The sequence below is a fragment of the Lynx canadensis genome, chromosome B3 (assembly GCF_007474595.2).
Source record: "Lynx canadensis isolate LIC74 chromosome B3, mLynCan4.pri.v2, whole genome shotgun sequence".
In the NCBI taxonomy this organism is placed as follows: domain Eukaryota; kingdom Metazoa; phylum Chordata; class Mammalia; order Carnivora; family Felidae; genus Lynx; species Lynx canadensis.
Window position 1 is genome coordinate 67,758,017 of NC_044308.2, and position 12,269 is coordinate 67,770,285.

The 12,269-nt window shown below is 45.7% G+C and overlaps 1 protein-coding gene across 1 annotated transcript; it reads left to right on the forward strand.

Annotated features, from left to right (window-relative positions):
• The first annotated feature begins 9,243 nt into the window (after positions 1–9,243).
• GJD2 (gap junction protein delta 2) lies at positions 9,244–12,035 on the forward strand. Its single transcript, XM_030320265.1, has 2 exons — positions 9,244–9,363; positions 10,450–12,035. The coding sequence occupies exons 1-2, from the start codon at positions 9,293–9,295 to the stop codon at positions 11,342–11,344; spliced, it is 966 nt and encodes a 321-aa protein (XP_030176125.1). The 5' UTR covers positions 9,244–9,292; the 3' UTR covers positions 11,345–12,035.
• The last annotated feature ends 234 nt before the right edge of the window (positions 12,036–12,269 follow it).

The following is a 12,269-nucleotide window of genomic DNA, read 5'->3' on the forward strand; positions in this document are numbered from 1 at the left end:
CCCTATAGAGTTCTGCCTGATGAGACCCTTGGCTGCCTCTCCAGCCATGTTGCAACCCAACTCCCTTACCCCTACTCCCATGAACCAACACTGGAGACTTCACAATTCTTGGAATGTGTTCTCTCCTACTCCAGGGTCTGTTTAGTGCTGTTCCCTGAGCTCAGAATGCTCCCTTTCCACCCCTTTCACCTGCTTTGCTATTAATATTACTGGCCTATTATATACTCACAGATGCATAGTTCAGAGCCATCCAATGGTAGCACTTATCACAATTTTAAAAGGACACATTACTATGGAGTAATTTATATACATCTGTCCTACTAGATTTTAAACCCCATGAGGTCAGGGATAATATTGTTTTACTCATTACTGTATCCCCCTGGCACACACTAGACAATGAGTGAATTTTTTAATGCTTATTTATTTATTTTGAGAGAGAGAATGAGTGGAGGAGGGGCAGAGAGAGAGGGAGAGAGAATCTCAAGTTGGCTCCGTGCTCACCAGGGAAGCCTGATGCCCACCACCCTGGGATCATGACCTGAATTGAAATCAAGGGTTGGACGCTCAACCAATTGAGCCATTCAGGCACCCTAACAATGGCTAAATCTTCATTGAGTAAGCAAATTAATGCGAGGGCCAATAATCTATGTGTGCAAAAATAAAATACTATTGGGTTGATATAACTTGGTTGTAGCAATGTACATATATTTATATTTATATGTATATACATTTGTCAACTTTTTAACATTTACTCTAGTAAAGTAAAAGGGTAGGAGAGAATGTAGCTAGTTAATAAAAAGTGAGCACCATGCTATTTATTGGTTCATCCATTCTTCATTTATTTTTGTTCATTCAGGTGTCACAGGATAGAAAAACTTCCTTTTTATTTGAACAATTGTCACTATAAAATTTCCTGAGAAGAACAGTCTTGGTTGCAACAACAACACAAAAGACTGTGGTAAATATTTAGGCTAAGAAGTGGGTCCCCTTCCCCCTGACCCTTCATACTCCACCAAGCAATGGCATAAAAATACAGTCTAGGTATATGGCTTTCTGACCATCTGACCTGTTGCAGAGAAACTAGAGAAAAAAGTGACAACTCAGCCTTTTGGTGCTCTTAGGTGATCTCCCTTGTATACTAATTGTCACCACTTGGTTATTAGCTGAATTATATGACAGGCATTTTATTTTGTTTTATTTTATTTTTTAAATGTTTATTTATTTATGGGGGGAGGGGCAGAGAGAGAGAGGGAGAGAGAGAATCCCAAGCAGGCTCTGCAGTGTCAGCCCTGAGCCCGGCATGGGGCTTGATCCCGCAAACTGCGAGGTCATGACCCAAGCCAAAATCAAGAGTGGGATGCTTAATGGACTGAGCCACCCAGGTGTCCCCCATATGACAGATATTTTAAAATGGAGACTACTGCAAATGAGGGGCGCCTGGGTGGCTCAGTTGGTTAAGCGTCAGACTTCGGCTCAGGTCAGGATCTTGTGGTTCCTGGGCTCGAGCCCCTCATTTGGCTCTGTGCTGACAGCTCAGAGCCTGGAGCCTGCTTTGGATTCTGTCTTCCTCTCTCTCTGCCCCTCCCCTGCTCACACTCTGTCTGTCTGTCTCTCCCTCTCTCAAAATAAATATTAAAAAGATAATAATAATAAAAAATAAATAAAATGGAGACTACTAACAAGTATCTGATCTGGGGAAGTCTATGCTTTTGAGTGAAATGTCTACATTATAGGTAACAGGCAGCAAAACTGAAAATTGTATTGTAAGCAATAACATATTTGATATACACTCTTACCTTAATAGAAGACCATCCCACATCTGCATGAAATAGAATAACTTAATTATTGACTTCATGAGAGAAACAGTCATGCTGGAGAATAAAATACATAGACTGTTCTTCTTGTGCTCTGAATAAAAGATGTAATCGGATGCAATCATTTCATTAATACACACATGGCCCTGTAATGGAAATACAGAGGACCAGATGGCCAGGAATGGACTGAGATGAAATGAGATGGGTGTTTGCAGTTTAGCAACTAACTACTTAGCCTGTACGGATTATACTAAGTACTTACAGAACCACAGGAACACATTTTCAGAATGAAATTCTGGCTTTGTGTCCAGAAGCACCATTCCCAGCACTAGGAGAAAGCCTATTTTACTGGGCTCTCACAGAGCTATTTTGCCTAAGTAGTTGGTAGTGGGTATTATTGCACTAGTGCACAAATATGACTGCATGTTGGAATCACCTGGAGAGTTTTTTAAAAATATATATCAACGCATTGGGCTCACCTCCAGAAATGTTGCTTTAATTAGTCTGGGATACAGGCTGGGCAATGGGATTTTCCAAAGCTCTCCAGGTGATTCTAATGTACAGTAAAGTTTAAGAACCACAGTGCTCATGTAATTCTGTATTTCCACAAGTAGGACCACTTTATAGATCAATAAAAAAGGCAAATACCTGTGTGGTGTGATTTGAGGAAGCTCAGAACATTCCCTATCCCCAAACAGCTATTCTCTTCTTCTGTGTGGTGTTTGGAAAACTACCTAGAAAAATTCATGTCTTTGAATGAAGGCTTTCCAAGTTAAATGAGGATAATGCCTCTGAGAAGGATAATACATTAAGTGGTTATCAGTTATTAACACCCCGGTATGCTCATTTATCGGATTACTTTCCTTTATGGTGGTGGCGTAAGGGGTGGGGAGTGGTGAAGTACAACTGTAGGAGGCTCAAGGGTCACTAGGTGTGGATTCAAGATGAGTTCCAGGGATGGGAGGTATGACCAAAGGCAGTCTATAGTCAAGGTGGAATGATGATATGATAACAAAAAGAAAAATTTGGTGTGGGATTTTGTGGATCAGAGAAGACTGTGAAAGGGATCAAATGCGCAAGTCGGAGTTCATGGTCTTGACAAACCCTTGGCTGACTTAGCAAAATACTGCAGCGAGAGAGCTGAACACATGGTCAATAATAAGTGAGTGACAGCTTCTTTCCAGTCTCACCCCAGCTCCAGAAACAAGAGTTCTCCATACCAGACTTGGATTTGGTGCCCAAAAGTTATCAGAGGGCAGCTAGGTAGACAAGAGCTAGAAAATCACAAAAGCCTCTGGGCTGAGTAATGCCTGAGCCCCCAGAGTCTTGGCAAAAAGAGAAACTGACTGATTTTTGAAGGTCAAGATACCAGGCAACCAGGAGAATCCATGTATGGTTATGAAAGCAAGAAACAACCTTGAAAATAAACTGCAGATCTTAAAGAAGGTTCCTTTTGGGATGAATATCAATTCCACACAATTATCTTGGCTGTAGATATGAAGCAACCGGATGAATCCAACTTTCAGCAGTATGCTCTGATGTGGAAGACCTGAAGGAAGAGCACACGTGGGAACTAACATCTATTCTCCCAGTTTAACAAACCTGCCAGAGGCAGGTCCAACCCACGTGCATTTCCCCTGCAATTTCCTCATTTCTTTTATACAGCCTGGAAATTCACTCAGCTGGAAGCCCAGCTATGTCCTGCATGGCCAGGACTCTGGCTGGACAGCGACAATGAGAGTGTGAAGAGGGGGGGTGCCCAGACTCCAGGCAGGCTCTTCTGCACTGTCGCTGAATGACTTCTGAATAGGGTTGACTTAAAAGAAATCTCTTCCTGCGGGTTTAATAAGCCCCCGCTGGGATGCTCCTGATGTGAATGGGAATCACGACTTGACATAGATGTGAAAGATTATGTGTCAGCGGGGCTGATTTGATTCTTAATGGAGTGTTAATTTATTTGCTGTGATTTCACGCATCTGCTTTGACCACAATGTCATATTACGTTAATCCCTGAGATATCACTACACATAGGTGTATCCTCTATATACACGGTGGCTGAGGAATGGGGAATTTGTGCATATGATTTTTTAAAAGGGATATGTATACCTGGGCTGCCCGGGTGGCTCAGTTGGTTAAGCATCTGACTCTTGATCTCGGCTCAGGTCATGATCTCACAGTTAGAGGGATTGAGTCCCGTGTCAGGGTGTCAGGCTCTGCACTGACAGAATGGAACCTGCTTGGGATTCTGTCTCTCGTTCTCTCTCTCTGCCCCTCCTGTGTTCGTTCTCTCTCTCTCTCTCTCTCTCTCTCTCTCTCAAAATTAATAAACTTTAAAAAAGGGATATACACACACACACACACACACATATATATATATATATATATATATATATATATATATATATTCAAAGAAGTAGCAAGCAGAAGATTTTGGATTTTCTCACTATTTGGATACATGGTCTCCTGGGATGAGGACATGACTTGGTATTTGGAACCACTAGATTGAGGAATAGTTTTGAAGGTAAACTATTCCTGGGAAGGCTCTGGGAAGTCCTAAGCCACACAGAAGTCACCATATTCAGGGCTACTTATAATTGTGGGTTGGAAAGCTTTACTTCTTTTTTATTTAATGTTTATTTATTTATTTTTGAGAAAGAGAGAGAGAGTGCACAAGTGAAGGAGGGGCAGCAGAGAGAGAGAGAGGGAGGCACAGAATCTGAAGCAGGTTCCAGGCTCTGAGCTATCGGCATAGAGACTGACCCGGGGCTCAGACCCACAAACTGTAAGGTCATGACCTGAGCTGAAGTTGGATGCTTTACCAGCTGAGCCACCCAGGTGTCCCTGGACAGCTTTACTTCTGTAGGAAATATTACTCTGTAAACTTTGAACAGCAAAAACAAGTGTTTCCATAAACAGTTGGGCTGGGGCTTAAATATAGGTAAGGGAGCACAGAAGAAAGAAAGAGAAAAATCACTTTGCAGCAAAGAGGAGTAGACTTCACGTGCCACTTATGTTCTTTTAAGTCACAAAAGACAGGTTGGGCTTGCCCCCTCAGAAGACAGCTTGATGGTTTCATTGGAAATAGATGTATGTAGGCCACTGGGGGAGATATAACTCAGTTAATCCTAACTGTTTGTGAATGAAATGTGGAGGACTTTAACACAGAGACCAATCCCAAACAGAAGGTAGTCCCTCCCGAGCCGCACAAATCCCAGAGGCTACAGATGCTGGCACATCGGAATCTATGTATCCAGGCCCAGCTCCCTGGGCTCCCTGCCTCTCTGATGCTGCAGCATAAGGCTGGCAAAGCTGAGCAGGGGGTTGGGGCCACTGTGAGTGAGAGCAGCACCAAGTGAGAGCAGGGGGCTGGAGGTTTACAAAAAATGCTTTCTGTTGAGGGGCTCAGGCTGTCCCAAGTGTGTAGGGACTTTCACTAAAAGGGACCCCCTCTCACTTTGAATGTAACCTATGGTCCCAGAGGAGCCGAGACCCACTTCTACCTGGGGAATGTGCAGCTTTCCCAGGTTGAGGGGAATAGAGCCAGAGAGCCACCCTGCTCCTTCAATGAACTTAAGTCTCCACAATGCTAAAGACACTATGGAAAGTATCATGACCTATAAGTATCATGCCTTCTGCTCCCCAAGAATTCACAGTCCAGTAAAGGAGGGGTCAATAGATTCACTTTCATTCTTACATGTTACACAAAGTTCCTAGCGGGCTTTCGTTTACCAAATGTTTGAAGCTGCAAAGCTAATAAGTTCACCTGGGAATCTGTGGCTGAGAAGAAAGTGAAGTTCTAAGCACATGTAAGGATAAGAGTGTATCCAGGTAACCCATGTAGTAAATTGGATCAGTGTTAGTAACTCTCTATACTCTCCTTTTATTAGTATATACACACCCTTTGCTATGTGCCTTTATAGTTTTCATCACTCAATGTGGAGACTATTTTCCTGTTCCATTAATGGAAATTACTGTTTAGTAAGAATGGCTTTGCAAAGACAATGATCCAGGTATTACTTTCCTTTAGATGCGTATAGGTAGCTATGTCCCCATGATCCAAACCACCTTTAATTCTCTTTTCCTTCTTCAAAGTTCTTATCTTCCATCCTTTAAAATTATTTGGTCTTCTTCTCTGGGATTCTTAAATAGCACGTTCTTCATAGCTTTTTCCTTACTAGTATAACTGTAGGCAATTCACCCAATTTGGGGATCAATTTTAACACCTGTGAAACAAGGAGATGGGGTTTCCTGATTTTAGGACCCCTCTCTGCCTTAATACTCACAGAAACAAAAGTTTTCAACTTTTTATTGTTATCAGGGCCACGGGTGAGAATTAAATGAAAATTCAGGTACTTAAACTTTGCTTCCATAGATTTTAATTTAGCAGATTTGGGGTGGGACCCCAGCAAATAGTCTAATGTACAACAAAAGGTTATTCTATGAGCTCCATTGGTTTTCATCCAAAACCATTACTATCATAGAGTAAAATGAGGTTTAAATAAGCATAAAACAGGGGCACTTAGGTGGCTCAGTTGGTTAAGTGTCAGACTTCAGCTCAGGTCATGATCTCATGGGTTTGTGAGTTTGAGCCCCTCACTGGGGCTTTCTGCTGTCAGCACAGAGCCTGCTTCAGATGCTCTGTCTCTCTCTCCCTCTACCCCTCCTTCTTGCACTCTCTCTCTCTCTAAAAAAATAACCAAACATTTTTAAAAAAGTGCAAAAGGAATGAACTTCCCAGTTGACTTAAATGATGATCTTCAATTAGAGGGGAATTGAGACAGCAAAAATCTAGCTGGATGAGATAGTGCTCTGAGGAAATTCAGAAGTGTGCAGCTCTACACAGAAACTTTCCATATTTGGGGCACCCGGGTGGCTCAGTCTGTTAAACATCCGGCTGTTGATCTCAGCTCAGTTCATGATCTCACGGTTCGTGGAATCAAGCCCTGCATCGGGCTCTGTGCTGACAGTGCAGATTCCCTCTCTCCTTCTCTGTCTGCTCCTCCTCCACTCGCACTCACAAGCTCTCTCCCTCAATAAATAAATAAACTTAAAAATTAAAAAAAAAACAGTTCATTGTTTTCAAGGTGTGGGGATGAGAAGGTTTTTATCTAAAAACAGGCTACCAAATCTAACATAGGAGTCTTAAAATATAGGTCCTATGTATAGACGTTTTTGTGTTTATATGCATGTTACATATATTCAACATGTGCTCACATGTTGAATCTATATGACAGACTAAACTGTATTTCAAAATAATAAACTAATGATTGACACTGTAGTCATAACTTAGTGCTTGAAAATTGCATTGTATGAACATTTAAAATGTATTTCTGGCCATCTCTGGCCTTAGGACCATCATCTTTAAGGGTTTGGTAAAGCCACATGTATAGACTATAATGATTTTGAGTTTTTTAGGACATTTGAAGATGTTAAGCAGATTTACCAGGGGACCATCTCACTCATTCACCCCTTGTCTAAGATACTTTACTGCAAAAGTGTCTGCCAAAGGAGAGAATATAGGGAGCCAGAGCCCTTTCTCATTTTTAGTAGACTCTATTACTTCTTTGCAGTGAAAAACTGCTTCCTTGGGGTAAAGGTATCAGGCCTAGGAGAAATATCACTTATCCCTCCTACACCAAATATTGAGTTGTGCCTTAAAAGTCATCTTATACAAAAGTGCAGTGTGAGTAGACTTAAGCCCATGCCTGTTACCCTTCCTCCCAGGGCCAGGGCCACCAGCTACCCAACTACCCTGGTTGCTTTAGAGCTGAAAGCTTATCACGGTGGTTTAAGTAATACACATATGTGCTTCGATCTTTATGGATAATTAAGGCTGCAGTGTATACCTAGGATGAGTTAGCAACCTTTTTACAGCTGTATTTTCAAAAGGGTGACAACTACTTACCCATTGTGCTTTGGGTACATTTGTATGAACCACTCCCAACTACTGTGTCTCCTAATACTGACCCCTGAGCTAATTAGCAGCCTGGTGTGATGGTTTCTATTTTGTAGCAACCAATTAGGCAGTTGCTCTGGACAGAACTGACAACAAGATGTAAATTTAAAGACAGAAACCATGGTCTGTTGGTTGAGAGGAGAAAGCCAAGGCCAGATAAGTGAAGATGGGGTGAGATTGTGAACGGGTTTTGTTTCCGGTAGTAGAATACTGGGCCTCCTTAAATTCAGATTCAGACCAAGGTACCCCATTAGCAAATAAATAAATAAACAGGCACAGAAATATATATACACATAAGCAAACAAGCAAATAGATAATTTTAAAAAATAGCGGAGCATTTGTGTTTGTGCTGGGAGAAGCGAGACTATAAGTCATGGCCACCCACCTGCTCTCGGGAGGCACTTCCTAGGTATAGACTTGTGCCCAGACCCCTTCCTCAGAAGCAGCTTCACATCTGCCTTTAAGCTTCAGCCTAAACGGACTCTCATCAAGCCTTCCTCACCCCAGCATCTGACCCACGGAGGCACCGAATCGCAGGCTCCCTCTCAGCCACTCAATCCTCTCCAAGGGAGATTTAAAAGTGTCCTACTGTCGTTCTCACTCCCCTCCCCCCAACTAGCATCTCCATTTAGAGAGGGAATTTCCGTTATCGCCCCAAAGACAAAGAGCAAAAAGGTGAGGGACGCACGTAGAGAAGCCACACGACCGACTCGCGTCCGTTCCCACTCACCCACGCGTCTGCTCCCGGCTCCCCCTCCTCTCGCCGGGGACTGGCGGTCAGGTGAGGATACCTGTGCGCCTAGAGAAGCCCCGAGGGGCACTGCGATCCTTCCTCCCGAAGTCACCCCACTCCCTGCGGGGGCCCCAGGACTCTTGCCCCCCTCTCCCGGTGCGCGCGTCCCCTGCCCCTCGGGCTCCGGCGCGCAGCGACAGCCACACGCCGCGCTCGGCTCCCCTCCGCCGACCTGGCGTGACGCAGGCAGAGACTACTTAAGGGCGGATTAGAGGCGGCGGCCGCGGATTCCCGAGCCCGTCAGCCAGCTCCGCGCGCTGCGCCCAGGCCTCGCAGGAGGCAGCACAGGGGCGCCCGGTGCCTGCAGAAGTGCCTGGCGCGGGGGGTGGTGCCCGGACCTTTCCCTGGCCCCCAACCCAGGGGGTGAGACCTCTCTCGGGCCGCCAAGAGCTCACGGACCTGCACGCTGCCACCCCCGCCCCGCCCCTCTCTCGGGCATCCGTGGGCTCCAGACCTGATCCCCGGACGGCGCGGGAGGTTAGTGCCCGCTCTCCCAACCGCGCCAGCTGCCCCATCAGTCGGGGTGCGCTACGATTTCTTTCCTCATTTCCCTCTTTTAAGTGCAATAAAAGGGAGAGGGGATTCCTGGATTTTTTTTTTTTAATTTGTTTGCTTCCTTAATTGGGGGGCAAGCGCTCCCAGTCGGGAGGTGCGGCCCAGGGAGGGGCCAGGAGCGGGAACGTGCCCGGTGCTGCCCAGTCTTTGTCTGCTGCCTCCGGATGCACAGCGATGGGGGAATGGACCATCTTGGAGAGGCTGCTGGAAGCCGCGGTGCAGCAGCACTCCACTATGATCGGGAGGTAAGGGCGCCGAGCCGACTGTCAGCGGGCCCCGTCGGGCGACCCCCGGGAGTCCCTTCTCACGTCCAGACCGAGCCCCAACAGCCCCCAGCCCATCCACTGCCCCTTCCCATCGTCCTCGGCCCGTGTGCCTGTGCCCCCGGTAATTGTGCACCCGATGCTGATGCCTGGTGATGTCCCCTTCCCCCAGCCGCTCCTGATCAGCTCTCCATCCCTTCCCCCTGAAGCACCACTGGGGGGTTGACTCTTCTCCCATTAGAAAAAGAGTTGTTGGCTCAGTCGTGGTACCCCCACCACTCTCTGGAGTCAGAGCCAATCTCCATCCGGTTCCCTAAATAGAATCTACAAGGAAGGCAGGATTGTGTTTGGACAGAGAAGGGCAAATGGGGAGATGGATCTGCTCTTTGGAACAGATGTATCTTTTCCCAAGAAATACTTATCAAGCTAAACTGATTTGGCTGTTAAAACTTACAGTATCAGACACCCACACTCCCAATTGATATTTTGTGTCATCATATGTATATATATATTCATATGTATATACACTATAAAAAGCCGTGTATATATGTGGATATACATTCATAGCTGTCTGTTTATATAAGACATTAAGTTCAGTATTTATACTGAGGGTAAATTAAATATCCACTTGAAATAATTACATGCACACTCTGTGTGTAGACTTTGAAACAGGTTCTCTCTGTTCAGATATTCCATGTGCATTTGCCATATCCAGAGTGAAGGTGTGTTTTTTGCCTCTGTGCATTCCATGTAGCAGATGAAATCTATTTGTTGCAAATACACCGTGCCCAATACATGGATGGAGATATATATATATATATATATATATATATATATATATTTGAGATCCTTGTAATATGAAGTGTTCCCAGTCTACCAGCAACCAGCAGAAAGGGAAGAGCCAAAAAAGATTTCCTAGTTTCCCAGGTCAGAACCACGAGGGATGGACAGCTCTTCAGTCAAAGGCCTGGCAAACACCGACCAGAGCAGGGAAAGGAGGAGCAGGGGTTTCCTAAGTCAGTGACTCAACCCTTGAGAACCTCTCTCCCTCCCTCTTCCCCTGCTCAGGATCCTGTTGACTGTGGTGGTGATCTTCCGGATCCTCATTGTGGCCATTGTGGGGGAGACGGTGTACGATGATGAGCAGACCATGTTTGTGTGCAACACCCTGCAGCCCGGCTGTAACCAGGCCTGCTATGACCGCGCCTTCCCCATCTCCCACATTCGTTACTGGGTCTTCCAGATCATAATGGTGTGTACCCCGAGTCTCTGCTTCATCACCTACTCTGTGCACCAGTCTGCCAAACAGCGAGAACGCCGCTACTCTACTGTCTTCCTAACCCTGGACAGGGAGCCCCCTGAGTCCATGGGGGGTCCTGGAGGAACTGGGGGTGGAGGCAGTGGTGGTGGCAAACGAGATGATAAGAAGTTACAAAATGCCATTGTCAATGGCGTGCTGCAGAACACAGAGAACACCAGCAAGGAGACAGAGCCAGATTGTTTAGAGGTTAAGGAGCTGACCCCACACCCATCAGGGCTGCGCACTGCTGCACGATCCAAGCTCCGAAGGCAGGAAGGCATCTCTCGCTTCTACATTATCCAAGTGGTGTTCAGAAATGCCCTGGAGATTGGGTTTCTGGTAGGCCAATACTTTCTCTATGGCTTCAGTGTCCCAGGGTTGTATGAGTGTGACCGCTACCCCTGCATCAAGGAGGTGGAATGTTATGTGTCCCGGCCTACTGAGAAGACTGTCTTTTTAGTGTTCATGTTTGCTGTGAGTGGCATCTGTGTTGTGCTCAACCTGGCTGAACTCAACCACCTGGGATGGCGCAAGATCAAGTTGGCCGTGCGAGGGGCCCAGGCCAAGAGGAAGTCAGTCTATGAGATCCGCAACAAGGACCTGCCCCGGGTCAGTGTTCCCAATTTTGGCAGGACTCAGTCCAGTGACTCTGCCTATGTGTGAAGGGGCAGCTTCACACATAGGGCCTGGGGAATGAAATCTGCCCCAAGGCAGATGACTACTCAGAGAGAGTGGCTGTATCTGCCCTCATTTGCCATTGAGCTATAGGACAAGACTAGTTAAGAGAAGACCCTGCATCAATGGGAGAGGAGAGAAAGTAGAGCCATTACCACAGGTCACACCATTGGTTCCTACAGAGACCACTGCGCAGAGTGATGAGATGGATGAGTCGGACTTCTTTGGGCCTTTTCGCTGATGGCCCAGTCTGATCCTGCCAACAGTGTGCTTGCACAGCTACCAAGTAGGACTTAGCTCCACTGAGCTCAATATCCTGGTGAATGGCATTAACAAATACTTCATCGGTCCAAAATTTGTGACCTATCTCAACACGTCCCTTCATCCTGGGCTGCAGGACAAACATCCTTGAGGCATCTTTCGTGTACCTCCCCCATCAGCATGCTCCTCTCCTTCAACCCAGGATAGCATGCCAGCTTTTTTCTGAATCTAGCCTTACAGTAGACCTAATACGGTTTATCTGCAAGCTAGAGGGAATTACATGGGGTGCTTTTTGGAGATTGGCCATGGCAGAGGTTCGCATTCAAGCCCCATCTGACAAGCCCTTAGTCACTATGAAAACCTTAGGAATGTCTCAGTATTTCCAATTTTCTAACTCAAACTGCACTGGTGCTGTTTATTAGGGGCAGGGTTTGGGTGGGAGGGAGGGAATTGCAATATGCAAGTATAACACTTCTGTGAGATGGTCGTTGCACTGTTAGGCATGTGGCTATGAGCTTTGGGATATTTCTGCCTTCCGGCTTGTGGACTTTGGCTAGCATTAAAAATATTTTGTTGTTGTTGTTGATATCAAGGGTGTCTACTTGAGCCACAGAATTTCTAACTGGTGTATTCCATTCATTTTCTTGTACTT

Bases quoted from the DNA above. Each gene is read 5' to 3' on its own strand.
- GJD2 (XM_030320265.1), top strand. From the start codon at position 9,293: ATGGGGGAATGGACCATCTTGGAGAGGCTGCTGGAAGCCGCGGTGCAG. The intron at 9,364-10,449 runs GTAAGGGCGCCG...TCCCCTGCTCAG, and splicing joins CACTCCACTATGATCGGGAG to GATCCTGTTGACTGTGGTGG.